This window comes from Sciurus vulgaris (genome assembly GCF_902686455.1).
Source record: "Sciurus vulgaris genome assembly, chromosome: 15".
Taxonomy (NCBI): Eukaryota; Metazoa; Chordata; class Mammalia; order Rodentia; family Sciuridae; genus Sciurus; species Sciurus vulgaris.
Genome location: NC_136476.1, coordinates 17,080,153 through 17,101,093, shown reverse-complemented (window position 1 = coordinate 17,101,093; position 20,941 = coordinate 17,080,153). Strand labels below are relative to the sequence as shown.

The following is a 20,941-nucleotide window of genomic DNA, read 5'->3' as shown; positions in this document are numbered from 1 at the left end:
GCTACTAACTAGATTTTGTTTTCCATTGGTTTTCCTTCCCTTCTTTTCAAAAAAGGGCCACTGGGGTCAAGGTGTGTGGGTACTGGCCAGAGCTACTACAAAGCAGAACTTGCCTGAAGATAAACTCTTTGGGTGGCTTCTGCTACAAACACACTACTATCAACAACAACAACCCCAAAGCTCACTAATGTTCTGAAGGGGAAGAAAAGAAAGGCAAGTGTCTTTGGTACTGGAGATTGAATTCAGGGGTGTTATACTACTACTGAGTGATAGCCCCAGCCCTTTTTATTTTGGGGGGTCTAGCTAAGTTGCTGAGGCTGACTTCAAACATGTAATCTGCCTCAGCCTTCTGAGTCACTGGGATTACAGAGGTGTATTGGCAATTTCTTTGATGGAGAAAGGCAGGAGCAGGTGAGGTAGGGAAGAAATCCAAGTGATAAGAAAAGTCTTAAAACATCCCTGAATGGGGCTGGGGTTGTGGCTCAGTGGTAGAGCACACACCTAGCACGTGTGAGGCACTGAGTTCGATCTTCAGCACTGCCTAGAAATCAGTAAGTGAAAGAAAAGTATCATGTCCATCTACAATGAAAATAAATAAATAAATAAACAAACAAACATCCCTGATAGTTACAGTTGGCCATTCCTTCCTCTTGGAAATACACTTACTTGTTATTGGGCATCCTCACATTTCGCTTTCTTGGTTTCTCTCTTACCTGACTGGCTGTTTTTTTAAATCTTTTTCCCTGATTCCTCTTCATCTATTCAACCTGGGATATGAAGATTGTTCCAACACTCAGTTCTTGGCCCTCTTGTCTCTCATCTTCCCCACTAGTCTATTTAAAATTGCAGCCCCTTTCTTGCACCCCCTTTTCTGCCTTCTCTGCTTCATTTCTCTCCTTGGCACTTGTCAATATATATTTTGCTTTCATCTATCATCCTTATTTTCTATGTCCTTTTCCCCCCATGTAAGCTCCACAAGGGTGGAAATGAGCACAGGATCCTGTCTGAGGGAACTGTTGTAAAATATATCCTAGGATGCTGAACTGAGACTTCTGAGCCTTGGGGGTCAGAGAGGCTAACAGTTGTAAAAATCCCACTGGCTTTACTTGGTATGAGCATCAAAGGCACACAGTTTGGAGTGATCAAGTGAACTTGGACTCTATCACTGGTAACCTTAACTGAGGGAAGATGTCCTTCCCAGTTTCCCAAGTACTCTGTAAGGATGGAGTGGGAGCAAAAGGGTGTGGGTATATGGGGGGTTATAGTTTGTATCTTCAGTATCCCTTCTGTGTGTTAAAGGGTTAGTCCTTAAGATGGCATTATTGGGAGGTATGAAATCTTTAAGAGTTGGGACATACTGAGAGGTCTCTAAGTCACTGGGTTGTGCCCTTGAAGGGGTTTGTGGGATCCCAATCTCCTTCTCGTCCTCTTTTTTACTTCCTGGTCATGAGTTGTTTTGCTCTGACACGTATTCACGCTATGATAGACTGCCGCACCACAGGGCCAACCAATCATGGACTGGAACCTCTAAGGCTATGAGCTAAATAAAATTTTTCTTTTTATAAATTGATCATCTCAGGTGTTTATTATAGTGATGGAAAGCTGACTAATATGGAGGTAGTAGAGAAGAATCCTAATGAAGATTAAGATTGAATTTACTGAAACCTGGATAGAAAGGGTCCTGCAGTTAGATTTATTTGAATTAAGGAAAATTTTTATTGTGTGACATTTCCTACATGCCTAAGTTTATGAGGAATAATTTATACTTGCTACAACAGTTCTCGACTAATGAGAACAAATACATGAATAGAACAAAACAAATCTTGCTCTGTGTATGTATGCCAAGAAAACAGAACCTGAGATTAGAAACACAAGGGTGAACTTTCTCCTCTTCCCAAAACTCTTCATGTGGGCACACCATGTTCAATTGCTGCTTGCTTCACAATCTCCCCCGGGATTTATAATAAATCATAATAAATCCTAATGTGCAGTGGAATCAGTATGTACCCCCTGTGTTCTTCTGCGTAGAGGAAATGCTGCTAATGAGGGTGGGTTCAGCTCAAATTTGGTTGACGACCAAAGGAGCTGACTCTTCAGTCCTCACCTCCCTGTGTTGGCAGAGGCACACCAGTTTCCTTCGCTCTGCCTCTTCCAGCAGGGAATGCCCACAGAACCCCATGGGAACCTGGAGGTGCCAAGGCTTGTTAGAGTCACTGATTCCTCAGTCTGTGCTTTAGGACTTGAGTGTTTGCCTTCTGGGTTGTGGCATGCAGAACTCAGCACAGCTTTTGAAATCTGGCCTCCAGTGCAGAACAGGGACAGCCTATTCGGGGAGGGGAAGGACTGCTTATTTGTTGTAGCTATGGGTGGCATAAAAGAAAAAAAAATCTGTTTGGCAATTATTAGGGCATAAATTCCCTATTTCTTTTTTGTCATTTTCTCCCCTTGGGGCTTAAGGATATTGAGCTGAGGTTTAAGGTTAAAAGAATAAAATGATGGCAGCTTGATTAGTTACAAGCAGGAACACTATTTCTCATCATTTCTCAAGTCTATTTGAATTATATTCACTTTTACATCCATGAGTTTTAAGAGCATGAAATGCTCCAAGTACTTTGAAGGAATCAACAAATTATTATAAAACCTGGGAAGGGACTTTGAAGGGTCCTATATAAATTCCTTGGCATTCACCATCTTAAGCAAATTAAACATTTTGGCTCACTTTTCTTGTAGATCTCTAGGGAATGAGATACCATATCTCTTCTAAATATATTTCACTGTAAAATTGTTCATTATGTACTCAGCACAAATTTTCCCATTTATTTTGTTTCTCTAACTTTCCACAGTGAGACATGCATTTCTATCCACTGGATTGATTGAAATCTAGACCGAAAAACAGCCATTGTCAATTATCACTTTGAATAAGTGAGGAAAAGTCAATAGTTATTTTATTCTGTGTAAGTGAAAATACTTGAAGCCATGATAGCATTGAATGCTGCAAAAAATTTTCTTAGACTTGCATAAGATGGAAATGATCTAATAACAAATCACGATTTAACAGGAACACAGTCAAAATTTCCCAGACTAAATGTTGTCAAGCACACGAGACAGAAGTATGCATTTGCCTGTACATGTTCCATTTATTTTTCCTCCTTGAGTCTATTATTTTGTCTTTCTGTTCTAGCTTTTAATACCTAAGCCCTTCTACTACATTTCTACATCAAGCTAGAAAACAGAGCTAAAAACTGGGCTAGGAAAACCAAGTGTTAATATTTACAAGAGTAATTTATTGAGCACCTGCTTGCACATGCCAGGCACTGCACTAAGTTTTCAGGATGATAAGAATGGACAAGACACATGCTTTGCTCTGTGGGAGCTCACAATCTACATGTGATGGAGGACAGAGCAAGAAGATGGGCAGATGTTAGTATCACCAAAAGAAGAGGTGCTATGACAGAGGTTTAGACAGAGTGACATAGGAACACAGAGGAAGTGGTGAATGTGGGTCTATGAAAATCAGAGGAAGTGAAGGATTGGGATAGGCAGAGAAGAGATATTCAACCTGAGACTTGAGAATGCAGGTTTTGGCCAGATAGGTAGAAATAGGAGAGGATAAAATTTCAGCAAATATCGAAAAGGAACAGAAACACATTCAATGGGTTGAGTTGTTTAAGAAAAACTAAGTATTTTGCAATGGATGCGACAGAAGGTCCACATAATATTATGTTGAATAAGAAGCTTTAGAAAAAATGAAAAATACGGAAGATTTTTTCAGTTAGCAATGAAACAAGGAAGAGGTTGGATCCTTTCAGGAAGGTCTCTGTTATCATTGATAGAGAATCTATTATATCTATTATATCTATTATATAGCAACAATAATTCTTCTGACTTTGAGGTCAAAATGCCAGTCAAACATTTGCAATCAAAATCATTCTAATCAGCAAAGAGATTTCAGAGTTCTTCCCTGCATGGAAAAGTGCCTCCAATATCTGATCAGAATGGTAGAGTGTTTCCCTACTCAGACTTATAAACAAATAAGAATTGTCCGTCCTTGAACAATTCCAATTTGGAAAAATCTTTACTGAAAAAGAGAGAATGCCCAGATTGAATAGGAAGAGAGTCAGATGAATAAGACAGGCAAACTCGAACAGTTTTCACTAAAATTTGTTCTGTTCCTCAGAGTGATTTTTGACTTCATTATCTCGATTGACAAACTGGCTTCTCATTAATGAGCATGGCAAGATACACAGCTGACTTGAGTCAAATCATTCCATAAAATGAAGACAAAGCAAGGTTTCAATTGTTTTCTTCATCAAATTACTCTCTAGAGGATCAACTCTCTAAAAGGCAGAGAAAACATTGAACAACATTGTCAGTTGAGAGCATCTGAAAAATGACAAGTCTTCACAGTCTTGTACAAAATGATCATGAATTGGTATCTGGTCTTCATTGGTGAGGCAGTAGAAAGTCTGCATGTTTGGGCTGAACAGACAAGCGCATTCACAGAAGACAATAAGACGTTGGTAGATATGTAATCTGCTCAGAGAAAGGTTAATTTCCTGTTCAGGTCACATGGTTTGAAGTTGGGCTGTTAGTCTGTTACTTGTTCCCACTTTCCAAGATCTCTGGATAAAGTTCTATAATGACTTTAACATAGTTGTTTTCCCTCTCATGGGACAGTTATGGGCTCAATGATGGAAAATATCATGTCATGGTTATCCCAAAGCACTGGATGATGGTGCAATGATCAAAAAAGATGCCAGTGATGACAATTGAACGTCCCTTTGCCTTCCCAGCCTCCTTCATATATTCTCAGGCATAGGATGACAAAGGGAAGTCCACGAGTCACATGAAGAAAGACTGTAGCCATGAGGACACGATCAGGAGCTCCGACTGCCTGCACCCCCAACCCATCACCTCACCCACTTCCTCCTCATATTGTTCTGCTCCATCTTTTACACCATCTTCTTCCCAAAATCCTGTTCGATGACTCCTTCCAACCAAACCAATGCCTGACCCATGTCTGGCACAGTTGGTGCTCCACTGGTTATTGAATGAAATGATTACCATCAGGTATTCAACATAAAAAAAAAAATTGAGGGATCTTTGCCAATGAGATAATGCTTTCCTACGTGGATGGAAGGAACAGGGTTTGGGATTCATACAAGGTCTTGTTTTGCACCTAGATGCCTCACTAAATGGATTTAAGATGAGGACATAATCTCTTTGAGCTGCCATTTTGTCAACTACAAGAAGGGAAGACAATTCCGACTTGAAAAATTTTAGAATGTTTTAAAAGAGATAACATATAGGAAAGTGCTCTGCAGAATGCCTATAACATACACAAATGCTTACTTCCTCTGGTAATATCCTAGCAGGGCTGCCAAGCTCTCCTATGGCAACTTTAGAATGATAAATCATGAGGAGTCACTAGTCTCTGATGTGGTTGGATGTCTTAGAAGAGATAAAGAAAAACAGCAGTCATAGGACGTGATAATGTTAGGAGTTTTTAATGGAAATGAAGGCTTCTATGGTTAATTTTCTTGGCTGGGATTTAAGAGGAAATTCAAGTTGTCTATTAATTATACTTACCAATGGGGTCTAATTGGCAACTACCCCAAAATGAATAAAACAAGCGGGAATCAAGAGAGAAAAACGGCAGGCATCCTGTCAAAAAATAAAATCCTTGAAATTTCTACAACCCACTGGTTGGAGACACATTTTATTAAAGCAGGCTTACCCAATTTGTATACATTTTATATGTGAGACAGCAACTCACAGAGCACATTCAGACCTGTGCAAGTATCACATAGCCTTTCTTAAAATCAAAACTAAACAGATTGTTAAAATCAACACCCACCATTCCCCGCAATCAACATTCCCTTCACTGGAGGAAGTATCCTTCATGACTCTGTTTCAGCTTAGGGGTTGTGAGAGAGTTAAGATGAATGTATGGTAAGTGCTTATAGCAATGCCTGGCACTTAGTAAATTCTTAAGAAATGTTAGTTGCTGTTTTATTAATTATGAGAATTATGCATCTTCCAGTTCTATGTCTTTCTGAACAGGATCTAGATTCATCCCTTCTCTTTTTAAAAAGCATTTTTCTGATTTCTGGAGAAATAAGTGTTCTATTCTTAAATGATTAACTATATATGACCTAAAAAAATACCTTTCAGAGGCTAATCTATTGCTTTTTAAAGAACTGAGACAAATGTCAATGTGTCATTCAACATAAATATCATTTATTGAACTGGTTCCCTGCTTTCTACTCTCTTCGTTGGTCAAGATTCAGATATAGTCATATGTATATTGAACTGTATAAGGTCATCAAAGTCATTTCAGTATACATGGGTTTCCTACCGATTTGGTTGTTCTATACCAAACTGAGAGAGAAAGGCAATGGCAACATCATATTTCTGGAGTTGCCAGCTTACTAAACAAGCTACCTTTAGGTGAGATGGCTCAGGAAGCATCTTCAAAACCAGGCCTTGGAGGAGAATTGCCATGGGTGTGAGTAGTGCTTTTTCTGCTGCCTTTTTGTCCCTTTCCTGGAAAGAGCATTTAGGGAGGACTCCAGATCCTCAAGTTAGGGCTTTTGGTCCTAACTTCCTAGGATCAAGTCAGACTCTGAGAGCAGCCTCAACCAGTGCAGTTGTTGGGAGGTAGTGTTTGGGTGGTGGGTAGAGGCATGGTATCCACTTGGTCATTTCCCAGTACCCATAAGCTGGCAGAGTTACCCACTCATAAGAATGCACTTATTGGGAAAAGCATAAAGCAATATCCCTCAAACCAAAGAATGTAAGGGTTGGTTCTTCTGGTTTCCCTATAATTCATAAAATAATACACGAAGAGTAACTATTGTACGTTTTCCAGAAAGTTCCTAATTAGCCTGTTTCTAAGAACACAGATTCAGCTTGCAAACTCATCCCCCAGGCTGCTCTACAACTGTGTATGGCAATTAGACCACTTGCTAAATACTCTTAGCAAAACTTCGAATAAACAGCAACCACACAAACCCTCTTGGAAATAAAGCACAAGCATTTGTTAATGGAACTGAGCAAAGAAAAAAAAAAAACTGGTTTAGTAACATCTTTCCTGCAAAGTGAACAGCATATTGGTATTTTGTTTATTTTTACCCCCAGTTATCAAATCCTAATGGATGGAAGTTTAAATGACATTTTAGTGAAGATCAATCAGGGTAATATTAGTGGCAACGTTAAAAATGGAAATGTCTAGGTCACATGTATGTATTGATTATGTCCATGGTTGTCTTGATAGTTCCTTAATTGCCCTTCAAGACATAGTAGAGAAAATGGAAAACGGTGCTAAAGATTTTTCAATGAAATAAGGTTGATGATCCACATATCCTACTTCTATTGGTTGCTGGAGAATCTGAATTCTTAAGGGGTTATACCAAAGAGTAAGAAAGTGCCACCCAAATTAAGGTAGTAACAAGAGGCTGAACAAAGAATATCAGACTAGGAGTTTACAGTTCAGGTTCAAGTAAATTCACTGCATGAACACAGACAGGAGACTTGACCTTTTCCAAGCAACTTTCCTATTTGCAAAATTAAAGCTATGAACTAGACAAAAAAAATTATAAACACATACTTTCTGCTGTTCATTTTGATCCTGTATTCTGCTTTAGCACCCCCCCCCCACAACAGGAATCTGTCAGCATAAGCAAAAGGAGACAATGAAATATGTATATCTTTCCCTTATGATTTTGATGGTTCTATTTCCTGAAAGAGAACGCTAGTTCATGTGTCCTCTTTATTCATGCTTGTAGCTGAAATTTTGCTTATGCTGACAGAAGATTAAAAAAATTAACAAAAGTAGAGTAAGTTTAGACTACATGCAGTAGACTAAATTTCTGGTTGTTGGAAGCTTCTACTAGTGTGACTGGCAATCCATTCCCCCATTCTGCCTGTCAAATCTTACTTGAAATCCCTCTGACAAGGGACTCCCATGAATTTTCTACCCAGAAATGTTTGAATTACCATTGTACTTTGTATGACTAAGAGACTTTTAACACTTGCTGGTCTATAATGCATATCTTTACATACACAGAGACCATAGAGCAGAGCAGTCCAGGTATGGGCTTAGACATAGACTTCTTGGGTTTTCCACTTACTAGCAATCTCAACTTGCGTATATTACTTGATCTCTTTGTTTACTTATTGATAAATGGGAAAAAGAGGTACCTGCTTCAGGTTCAGTGTTACCATTAAATCAGATATTGCTTGTAAATTATTTAGGATAGCGCTCAGAAATTACCAGTCATTGTTAACTTACTTGTAAAACTAAGTTCTTCGAGTCCACAACTATGTCCTATTTATCTTGTAACCCCTACAGTGCTTTGTATATTGTAGGCACACAAGCAAATACTTCTAAAGAAAGAGCCCCAAAGAAATATTGTTAAGGAGAAATATAACAGAGAGAGCAATCACTATTTAAGATTTCAAGTTCTTGTTTTAACCACATTTTGAAAGACTTAAGAAATCGATATATATTTTGCCTGCAAAGGTAATGTCTTAAAAATATAGTTAAGTAAAGAGTGTCCTGGAGACACTTTTTTGCAGTGAGCATACAGACAATGCTCAACATGAAACAGCTGTTGAGTGGGCTGCACCATAATGGAGAGAGGGAGCTGGACTTTGGGGTGCCTAGGAGCTTGACCAAGGGAAGAAGAACAATTTCAGCTGCACTAGATTGTTCTCATGGTAGGGACATAAACATAGGGTATTTTAAGCTTACTGGTAGTGGATAAGGATTGTGAGTAAATTCAGGCTGTCTTGTCATTCACCAGCTTCAAAGAGGTGCTAGTGTCAGCCATTATCCAATTTAAGCACGATATCTGTCTCATAATTTGTATACCTATTCTTTATAGTTATTTGAGAATATTGTTCAGTGTCCTTACCCAGTCTCTCTGCCCTTACATTTCCTGACTTGACTTTTTATTAGGAGGGAAGAATTGCCAGAAGATTGCTGAACGTTGTATGTTGAACACAGCAGGACAGGTTCCTTATCTATAGGTCAAGAATGATAGGGGCCACCCCTGAGTCTGGGTGGGAAAAGGAAATGGGGATGGGTAAGTCAGAGGATACCTTGGTAGATTGAGAAGTTGAAAGATCTAATGTCCAACATACAACATGAGGACTATAGCTAATATTGTGCTGAATTCAGGATTTTTACTAAATGAGTAGATTATGTCTATTCTTGTCACAGAAGGAAAATGGGTAATTGTGTAACATGATGGGATGTTAATTTGTCTTACTGTAGTACTACTTTACGACACGTGACTTACAGCATTATTTTGTAAAACTTTATGCACAATAAAATTAAAATTTTTTTAAAAAAGAAACACATACTTATGGGAGGAAGACCCCAAACTCACACACTAAATGACAGCCTGACTACTTCCAAAGATTTGTCCTCTTACAAAAGTAAGGCCTTTTCACTTTAAAAGTCATGAAGAAGTTTTTGAAGATGTAAAGAGTGTCATTTCTTATCTTCCCTCCTGCAACCTAAGTCTCACTATAAATATTATTTGTTCAAGCATATAAATATATTTCTATATGGTTTTGAAGAAAACAAAAATGTGATTATACATTTATGTTTAATACAGTTGTATTGTTATTCAATAGACTTTTAAAATATTTTTATTAGTTGTTGATGGACCTTTATTTTACTTATTTATTTGTATGTGATGCTGAGAATTGAACCCAGTGCCTCACACATGCTAGGCAAGCACTCTACCACTGAGCCATAACCCCAGTCCTTCAATAGACTTTTAACTAAAGAAAAAAAAAAAAACCTCTTTCTGCAAGTCTAAAGCATTTGCATTATTCTTAAGTTCAGAATATTTCACTATACATCTACATATAACTTGAACTATTGATGAATCATTGGGTTATTTCCATTTTGTTACTATAAATATAATATTTTAAATATACAGGGAATAAATTCCTAGATGCAAAATTATAGGACTCAAGGGCATGCACGTTTAAAATTTGACAGAGGTAGCAAAACTATCTTTCAAATGTTGTTGTCTATATTTACCAAAAATGGGTACATATTTCCATATATATTGACATTAGATATTTTCAACCTTTGGTTTTTGCCAGTTTGATAGGTTAAAAAATTTCACTGTCAAATGAAGTTGAGCATTTTTATTTTCTTTCTTGTGAAGATCATTTTGGTATATGTGATCCATTTTTCCAAACGGCTTCTCACATTTTTTTCTTTTCTGATTTGTAGATACTCTTTGCATATAATGGAAATTATCCCATTGTCATAGTTACTAATATTTTCTTCACTTAGTCATTTGTATTTTAAAATTATTTATTTTCCAATGTTATTTGTAAATATTTTTATAGGAACTTGGCTAGTGTGCATACAAAAGTAACAATTTGGTTTAGGTTGAATATCCCTAATCTGAAAATTGTACATCCAAAATATTCCCAAATCTAAAACATTTCAGTTACAAGCATTTGAAACAGGAATATTCAACATGTATGATACAGTGATTAAAAAAAAAATACTAGACCAAAATAAAACAAAGAAATTGTTGGACAAATAGAGTACCCAGAGAGAAAAGGTGAAATTTATTTGCAAAGTTCTTGCTTATGGCTTTGTTAAATCTGTAAGGCAATTCATACTCCTAATTTTTTTTTCCTTTAACTCTCCAAGGTAAAAGGGAAACCCCAACCGTCTATAAATCTACCATTTGGGTTTGACTGAATCACAAACTAAAATAAAAAAAAAAAAATAAGGCTGGATCAATGACACATATAACTCTATTGAGGATGTTAATGGTGCTCTTTAATCTATGTCAAAGTTTTAGGGTAAGTAGGTGTCATAATTTAACAATAGGAAAATGCTAATACAGACCAGAGGTTTACTATAGTCCAGGGAAATGAATAACATATTCTAGAAATGGAATGTAAATTTTTGAAAAACAATGCCTCATGGTGTTTTACTTCATGAATTTATTCATTCACTCAAGATTTATATTCCTACCCTGTCTCTTACATCCAAAATAAATCTCAGTAATTTGTAGATCAAAAATTAGCATTTTCAAACTCCATTCTGTTAGAATCTTGATTTACTAAAATAGTCCCTTGGCAATGTTGTCTCGGGATTAGATTCTCCTTCTCCCTCCGGGGCCCATGGGTAAAGCAACAGAATTTCTGGACCCTTGTCTCTTCTCCCACATTAGCTAATAACTGTGCACTGCAGGATTTCTCTGAGAATCCAGGACTGACAGGAAAATTCCTTGAACACATTCCTAGATGCCCTGAGCCCAAAATATACAAAGCCGTGGTGCTAAAAATGGGTGCCACTGAATTGGAAATTCTGATCTGATTTACTTTATAAGTTAATTCTACCTGGTAAGCAGGTCAGTGTGTCTCTTCAAATGAAAAAGAACTCCTTGACAGTCATTTCAGCAAAAGGGTTAATTCAAGTCCATCTACAGTTTTCAAATATGCTGAGAGCTCTAATGTAGACGACTTTGGTTTTCACCCTAGAAATAACAGTTTCAATATTCAGCACCAACGAAGTCAGGAAGAACTTCCCAACAGCGAGCGATATTAGGATCTGAAGGAAGTATCAGAGCTGACATCCAGCTTGTGCTTTAAGTTTAGGGTATCAGAGTCTTTGAAGGTTATCAAGTATTCTGAATCTTACTGCCACTGTGAAAGAAGTGATGTTTCTTTTACATAAATCTCTAGTGTGGATATACTCCAAGTAGTGTTCCCTAAGGGATGCTCTTGGTGTATGGGTGAGGCAGTTCTTCAGGTGAAAATGTCTTGCATATGGTAGAATGTTGACATTCCTGCTTCCTCTTAAAGATGCCATTAATAAGCACCAGAAATCATAACCCTAAGTCCTCTTTCATATTTCTAAATGCATCCTATGGGAAGCCAAGACTCTCTAGTTAAGAACTATATTACCGTTATGTTTCAGAATTATCACCAAGAAATACGGAGAAGGAACCAGAATATAAATGATACAGCCATAAATACTTATTTGTGACTGTAGAAATCTCACTGCAACAAAATGCTTTACATTGGTGTGTCTCTGTGTGTGCAATCTCTCAAACACATACCAATTTAAAGTCCAGTTTAATTTAGCCAAATGGACTTTGCTGACTTACCTTTTGTACCAGCATGTTCACCATATTCACATATCACACATCTCCAAGGAAAGGGGGAATACTTACTCCCCATTTCCCTGCCCCCCCCTCCTCAATAACTTATTAGGGTTGGCATTCTGTCCTACAGGGAACCATTATTATCATTGTTTTTGTTAGTTTGTGTGAATAGCATATAATCATATGAATAGATGCTGGTTTGGGAACTTCATGATAAAATATTTTTTCCACAGAGTTCTAAATTCCAATATGCTCAAATACCAACTTTGATTGTATTTTATGAATTCTGCAATCATTCCTGCTGCTTGTTTACTTGGAAATAAATGCCAAGCTCATTTTAATCTGCTTTAGAGGAAAGTATTGTAGGTGGCCTCATCAGGAGAGACCACACTTAAATGTCAGATGTTACTCTGGGGCAAAGAAAGAATAGCATCTAAGTGTCTTCCGAGCAAACCTTGAAGGTGGTAAAAGCACTGGCTCTGGAAATCCAAGCCTATCCAGGCACCCCCATCAACTAACATCACAAAAAATATCTATCTGTAAGGTCTGCTTGGAGAAATAATCTCTTAGAGCGGATGTAGTTTGTCACAGAGTTCCTCTTCAAGTATAGAGATAGAAGACTCTAGTCTCTTAAAGGAATGTGCAGTTGATGTTTCCAATATAATTAGATGTGCAATCCAAGTCAAATTTCCATCTGGCCAAATCGAAATGACAGGTGATTACAAATAACCAATACCTTAAACAGTCCAAAATGTGTGCAATGTCCCTTTTGAATAAGGTGATAAATTATAAGAAGAAAATCTAATACTGGACTAAATCTTAACTTTTAAGATGGACTAAAACATTCAGCCACAATTTTGACACCTGCAACGAGTAGAATACAAGCAATCCCACTGATGTTTCCTGTTACGTGTAAACACTAAGAGTCCAAATCTCCAAGTAAAGTTTGTTTCTCTATCACACTGTTTACTCAGACTGGAGTGACAACTGCTACTTGGAATATATTTTTAACAGTATAGAAAAAGCTAGTTTTCTGGTTATCACTGCAATGACCATGAAATTTTGATCAAGTACTCTTTAATAAGCAGTGTTAATAGACACTTGATGATAAGTGCCAGGGTATGATTTTCAGCCTCCGTTTTCCCTTGGGGACTTCTCTGTAACTACAGGGGTTGTGGATTCTTAAATACCAGAATTAGGCTGTAAATCAACCTAGTGAAGATGTTTTAATGAACACCCTGGACTCTGGGCTTCAGGTGAGAGGTCAGGGTCTCAGGGTAGAACCCATGACAGTCCGATGGTGTCCCCTGGGGGACCAGGCACCACTGAGAAGGAAGGAAGGGAACCAATGTCCTGAACTTCCACATGGAAGTTCATAAGTTGACTTGTTCATAAGACTGAGAGGAATTATCAGTCCTGTTCTCGCAGAAACAAAAATCAAAGAAAAATAAAATAACTTGTCTGGGGTCACAGAGACGTGATGATCTAATTTTCTGGGTCCACTTGCCTCTGTCAGTTTATAGAACTTACACTAGGCAAAAACTACCTTTTTCCCCTAAAGATATATTCTTGCTTTCAAAATGTTAGAAGCAAATCAAAATTGCTGGGGTTTTTTCTAACCTTCATTTTTAAGAATTGTAATGTTAGTATTTGTTTTAAATGGTTTTTGGTCAGCTGAGAGTATAATTGGATACTAGAAAAGATGATCATCACACTTTTAAGATAAGTTTAGCACATATTTTGAATCAATATTTTTACATCTTTTTGGCATGTTATCATTAATTCAACACATATATACAACATATAGCAATCAAGTCAGAGTAATCATCTCTATGTCTTCAAACATTAACCATTTTTATGTATTGCAAAGTTCAGACTCCTCTAGTCATTTTGAAATACATCAAATCATTTAAACCAATACCCTTCTGTCAAAGTAAACCAGAACTAAATCACCCTCTCTGTGTTTTGATGCTCCTGAAATGTATCTTATTTTTTAAAAGATCTGTTAAAGAATGCTTGGATCAATATTTGTTGTTACATAACCGCTGAGCTAAGGAGATACTTGTAAAATTGAGCCTCTGTGTGGCCAACACAAGTTGAAAAAAATACTTTGGTACTGAAATGTGTATGGATGAAATGATACACTGTCTTGGTTTCATTAATTTCTCCAGAGAAGGGAGTTGGTAGCCATACAGATAGAGGAAACAAACGTGAGCATTCGTTGATGAATAGAAAGGCTAGGTGATAGTTATAGGTTATACTTCAACTATCAGTACTATGCCTGGCACGTAGTATGTATTCCTAATAGTCATAGCAATACCCTGGCCATGATAATGTGTTCTAGTTTTGGCATGTTTGGAATTTAATAATAAAATGTTTATAAAACGTATGATGGGGTCTTAAAGCCTCATCAGGTACTGAGATGCTGCTTTCTGGAGCAGCCCACATATATTTTATATCTTAAATCCAATCTTGTTTTTTTACCTCTTCTGCCTCCATCCTTATTCGAACCACTGTCTTTCCCCTGTAATACTTCAGTAGCTTGCTAAGAGCAACTGCTCATTTTGAATCTCTAGATTGGAACTTTGGTGACCTTTTTTTTTTTTTTTTTAAGGGAGATGCTATAAATTGCCAGATCCAAACTCATTACAACAAAATTCAAACTTTTGCCAAGTGATTCCTGCTCTTCACTGAACACTTGAACTTCTGTCCCTGCTTTCACTGTCCATGGAATGCTCTTTCCACAGTTGTCCCCTCATTTCAGTCAGGCCTTGACTTCAATGTCACCTCTTCAGAGAGGCCCTTCCTATCACCTGATGTAAATGATCCTCTGAAATACATATGCATGCTTATAGACATATACCTTGAGATTTTTCTTAATAGCACTTTTTTTCTATCAGACATAGCATATTTTCTTATTTTTTACTGTTTATTTTGACTTAAGCTCAATGAATTAAACAATTATTGCTGTTGCTTTCCAGACCTTAACCATGACTGGTACATATGAGTTCAATAAATATTTATTTGTGGAAGGAATGATTGGCATTGTTCCTTGCATATTAAATTTGAAGTTTAAAAGTTGCAGATAGTGTTCTAAAGCAGGTAAGTGCTCATGTCTAACAGGATTCTTTTTTATAAGCAGATCCCATCAGTAATCCCTGACAATGCTTCCCTATTGACTGTCAATAGCAGGAATGAGTGGGGAAGAAGGGGAGAGAACGAGGTAATGGATACCAGAGTGTTGAGAAAAATGGAAAACATTTGGCACTTGTAATATGTTATTATTCATAATTGGCATGTTGGTGAGAAAGGGCTTATGGGTATCCTGAGAGGGATTCACTTTATATTTAAAGGAAGTACCCTCCAGAAGATTATGTCACTTATATAAAAAAAGACACTTATGAGTAGGTTACTGCCACATGAAGGTCACCACTCAATATCAAGGTCTGATACTCTAATGAGGAAAGTGCCTCATGTGTGCAGATGTCCTGGGGCCATCCTAAGTATGAGGTGGTGGACAGTGTAATTGTGGCTATGCCTAATTTTCAGGAAATCGAGTTCCACAGTTGTATTTTAGATTTCCTAAACTTTTAAAGTCAGAAATGAAAATGTAGATGGGATTTTTATTTATTTATATATTTTTTCAGAATTTAAAGAAAAAAATGGAAGGAAATGTATCTTGACAATATTCTGCATAGAAGTGCTATTTCTTCTAAAATCTAATAATTTCTCTATTGGTCACTATATAAATGGTATTTTTAGACAGAACTCATAAGATTTAATTTTTGAAAGAAACACATTATTGGTAATTATGAGATAAAGAAAAAAATGTCAGGATTAGAAAGTAGAATTACCGTTCTAGATATCACATCAAGAGTTTGTATTTTCAGGCTGTTTTGTGTTACAACCAGGTCCACTTTCTGTCCATCATTTCAATTCTGTTCTGAAGGGTTCTATGTTCTCTGTGGACCCTTTTCTTTGCTGATAACTGGAGACCTCTGTCAGTGAGTCTGGATCACCTTTACACCTTAAGGATTTGTTGCCCCCTCCCTGCCTTGGGGACTAAGTACAGTGATGAGGGAAATACGTACAATGAGACTCTTACGAGCCCCTCATTGTGTGACCCATAATCTCAGTTTTTCCAAGGCCCAGGGTGCCTAGGGACATGGGACACTCTGTGCTAAACCTGGGACAGTTTCAGGCAAACTGGGGCAAGTTGTTTGCTTGTCACTCTTACATTCAGGGATAGATCTGGGGTAGGAGCTGAATCAGACATCATTTACTACAGCTTATGGGCAAATTCCTTACCCTGCACCTTTTAACTTCCTATGACTTCAATCTCTCTTGGCTTCTGGAACCCTCCTCTGATTATTTAATGACATTACTGAATGGTAGCCTGTAGGTTTCTCTTATGCCCCAAAAACAGTCAATGAAGTCCCCAGGTCAAGCCTCACCTGTACTTTATGCCTTAGACCCCTGACTGGTCCCCACCTGTCATGTGCCCATATGTTGGCACCTGTCTCAAAAAGTTAGCAAGGGCCTAGTATCTACAAAGGATGTATCCCTTCCTACCCACAGATTAGCATCTGGTGCCATGTTTTCCAATATCCCTGATGTCCTGACCATATGCTATGGCCTACTCTTCACAGTCCAGGCTGCTGAGCTCTGTTCCTCACTGAGGCCAGACCACTAACCGTGAGCATCCCTGGATCTCCTCTGCAGACCACTCACACATTCAGCACCTCTGCAAGCTTTGGAGAAAGGCATCCCTTGAGGTACATAAATTACATCACAAAAGTGTCCTCCCTGGGATGACTAATTAGAAAAGGTCACCTTTCTTCTGGGTAGTCTGCAAGGCATAAGATTTGACTAACAGAGCTCTGACTGTGTTTTAACTCCAACTTACATCTTCTTTGGAGGCTTAACTTACACAACTACACACCCGGCTCTGTTTCCATGCTATTGACTACTGACCCAGCCACCACCTGGGCCTAGAACAATGACGTACTTTGCCTGACTAGACACATTTTTCCTCATCACTGAGTACTTAACTAGACCCTTAATTTATTCCTTGTTTCCCTGCTTCTATGCATTTCAGTTCTCATTCCTAACCTGATGGTTAAAGAAAACTAATGATTCAGCCTGTAAAAACCTAACTAGGTAACACTAATTCCATAACAATTACAACTAATTGCCCATTCTATCTAATATCATAACAAAATTCAGTTTTCCTATTGATAACAAAACCTTCATTACATAAGATTACTTTATTACATTTGATCTTTGCTGTCCTCTGGATCAGTTTTCTAGTCTTTTCTATTCCTTTTATCCATAAAACATTTACCTTGACCTATCACTATGTTTCTTCTTTCCAAAGGCATATTAGGAAAGGAGTTTTGTAATACGACTTTTACTTTCAGATCTAGGCCCAAAGTCAGTACTCTAGAATTCACTGTGAAAAGACTGAAAGTATGAAACTTGGCTACTAAGCAGTAGTAATTCCCCCAAACTGTTCCAGAGACAAAAGTATAGGAAGGAGAAGTCGTGGTGTGGTGGGTCGTCCATCACAGCTGTGGCAGGAAGGCCTCTGTACTAGGGGGAGACCCATTTGGGATAGAGGCAGGTAAAAGACCAGGGAAAAGTTGATTTGGGCACATGGTACCACATTACACTGGAGTTTTAAAAACTAATGTAGGTAAAGAGAATCTTTTATTATTTGGATTGCAGGCTTTGGAATTTCAATCAATTAGATCCAAGTTTCCTTGAGGGGACATATAATACCACCAAGTTTGAGTTTGTGATGTAGCCTGGTATGGTACTTTGAAAACAAATTGAATTTTATTTTGTGAGGATGGACAGTAGATTGATCACATCTAAATGTAAGTCACTTAGAGATCTGAGGAGCATTGTTGTTGCTACCATTTTACAGTTAAATATTTACACACACACACACACAAATAAAACATCATAGAACCCATAAGTCATTCAAGAGATGTTAATGTAACCAACAGATATGTATTATGTGATACACATAAATATACACATGTACCTAAACACATACCTAGAGACAATACATACATAAAATTATGCATTAAAATTTCATTAAGATGGTTTCGCATGATGGTTTAGCTTAGGAGATGTGCCCTTAAAATGCCTTCACATAGCTAGATCTGTGCAAGATCAAAATGCTATTTTCTTTCCTCTTTCTTTTTTTTTTTTTTTTTTTTTGTAGCCACCAGAAAAGCTTAATAAATAAAAACAATTTCTCTAGGGTAACTTTTCTCCTTGGAGTCCTATGTAAAGGATTAAGGAAAAGTTTGGAGAGAAAGCAGATCTGCATTCACATACCCCTCATGGGTTTGAAATGTTCATGCCTAATAAATCAGCTTGGGCCCAGTCATTCTGTCATTGGTTCTTTTGCCTCCATTGCCTTCCGCTGCACTACACTGTCTCTCATTTGAAAGACTGGCCCAGGAGAAACTGTGTTTTAAAATGTGCTCAAGTTCATGTATTACTTCTGCGTGATATACTTTTTTACTTTCAGTGTACTTTCTACAAGGCATGCCAGTGGGAACAGTGGCAACTTACTTGTGTTTATCTTCTGAAGTGAAATATGCTTTTCCAGTTGCCTCCGAAGTTTTACCTCTGCTCCGTATTTTCCAGTAGTTCCGTTGTCAGCCAAGATGAAATGGGAATGCATGCTGTTGAGAACAGTGAGCTTGCTCATGGGATTGGACATGGTTTGGTATGGCCGGACTACCTACAGGGAATCAAAAGGAAAAGGGAGGAGTTAGAAAACAAGATGTGACACAAGATATGAAAAGAACCAGAAAGAGAGAGAGAGAGAGAGAGAGAGAGAGAGAGAGAGAACATCTGCATTCTCTTCCTAGAATTGCTTTGGGTAGAAGAAAGATTTATGATAAAAGTCTCATTCAAAGAAAAACTGTGCTTAAAAGATTTACAATTCATAAAGAAGTGAATTTGTGCTTTTATTGCACTAAAAAAAAAACTGTTCCACAGACAATTGTTTTATTTTGATCTTTTATTTGTTAATGAACCAAAAATAATTTTTAGTTATTTTGTTTCTTCATGTCCCTAATTTAATTAATTCATTGGTACATTATAATCCTACATAATGGGTTCATTGCAACATATTCCTATATACACATTCATGTCCATACTTCAACAGTCACAGCAGCACAATCATGATTTTGGAGAATGCTGAGGGCTAGGGATGGAGAGAATGTGATCTTTTCTGTCAATCCCATTCAGCAATCTGAAGGCTTTTTATTTAAAATAAACACTATTCTTGTTACTTAAGTATGAAATAAGTTGGATATAAAATAACTGCCTCTTGAGGTGAATATAAATTGGCCCCAAAATATTCACCTCTGGTTTATTCTACCTTTTTGGTGTTTACTTTCACAGTGAAATACACTACCTAAAATAGAGTAATTTCAGTGTGGTCTCTCAGATTTGGGATATAAAAAGAAAATCAACATGTCTTGCAAGTTAGTTGCTTTGTGTATATTTTCCTTATTTCTTGCAACAACCCTGTAAGTTTCATACCATATTTTATAGATGAAGAAACTGAGAAATGCACAGGTAAATTATCTAAAGCTTTACTACACACACAATGAGAATTCACACCCAGCTCTTCTGGATTCCAAAAATTTAACTTTTCCAACGCTACTTAGATCCAATGGAAACAAGGTGATGTGTTGAAAATCCAGTACTAAGATATTTAGATAGAAACTTCACACAAATCTAGAAAAAGGGAACATTCGGTAGGCTCATTGCTACACGTTCTCTGTATAACTATCACTGTACTGAATCATGGAAATCGACAGGACAAATGCTACTGGTTTATTTCTCTGGTTTTCTGCAGTGTGTACATTAATTATCGAGTTGAGATGCTCTTGTTCTTCTTCAATGTGCAATAACTCACCATGAAAAGCTGTAGCAAGATTGAGTAGTTTGTTAAAAGAAATACAAAGTGATTTAGTAAGGGCAGTCTTTGATAGTGAAGCTCTCTTGTAAGTCATTTTTTAAAACTTTGAAGCTAATTCAAAAACCCACATTTCTAGTGCCTGGAAAATAAAATGTGCTCAATAAATAGTGAATGAACAAACAGGCAAACTTGAAACAAATGTTTTATTCAAATCTGAAAAAAAATTATTTTCTGAATTATTTGGGAATTGATTTAAATTTAAAATGCATATATAATTCTGAGCTTTCAAAATAAACTTCAGTTCTAATACATGCCTTATTTCTAAACATAGCATTGATATGTTAATTCATAACTTCATTATAGTTTGGATCTTATTGATAAAGACCAAAACTTTTTAGTTATTGCCTTTAGTGATCACATAGAGCAGTAATCAGTTACTGCTTTGTCTTCATGAGTGAATGAGAACCCTCGAAAATCAGAGACTGTGGATTACTAAACCCATCCTGAGCTCTTTAAAACTGGAAGAGTAGGTCACTTGTGGTTGAAATTTCCATTTTGTTACTCAGTTTTGATTATAAAACATTCATTCTACAGTAAAGTGCAAGTTAAAATAAATATCAATGCTTTGTTGTGGAAAGGAGCTTAGCAGAAATTCTTTCTCCTATTCTTAAAGTGCCTCTGCATTGTGCTTTTGGACAAAAGAAAATGCTTTTGTTACTGTTCTTTCTTTTCTAACAGCAGTTCCTGAAGACTCCATGTGAAAGAGAGGGAAGATCCAAAACAGTTCTGTGAGAGGCAGGAACAGTGAATGTTCCAGAGGTTAACAACTGTGTGT

The 20,941-nt window shown here is 37.2% G+C and overlaps 1 protein-coding gene across 19 annotated transcripts in view; it reads right to left on the bottom strand.

Moving 5' to 3' along the window:
* Positions 1–20,941, bottom strand: part of TRPM3 (transient receptor potential cation channel subfamily M member 3) — a gene marked incomplete at its 3' end in the record, with an annotated part of 506,455 nt that overhangs the window by 220,260 nt on the left and 265,254 nt on the right. For 11 of the 19 annotated variants that reach the window (XM_079111999.1, XM_079112011.1, XM_079112015.1 and 8 more), the window contains exons 6-7: positions 18,744–18,915; positions 5,590–5,664 (exon numbers count right to left, since the gene is read on the bottom strand). In XM_079111999.1, coding sequence (XP_078968125.1) covers positions 5,590–5,664; positions 18,744–18,915 — 247 coding nt within the window. The remainder of the gene's footprint in view (positions 1–5,589; positions 5,665–18,743; positions 18,916–20,941) is intronic. The other 8 variants (XM_079112014.1, XM_079112000.1, XM_079112001.1 and 5 more) reach the window with 1 other exon arrangement.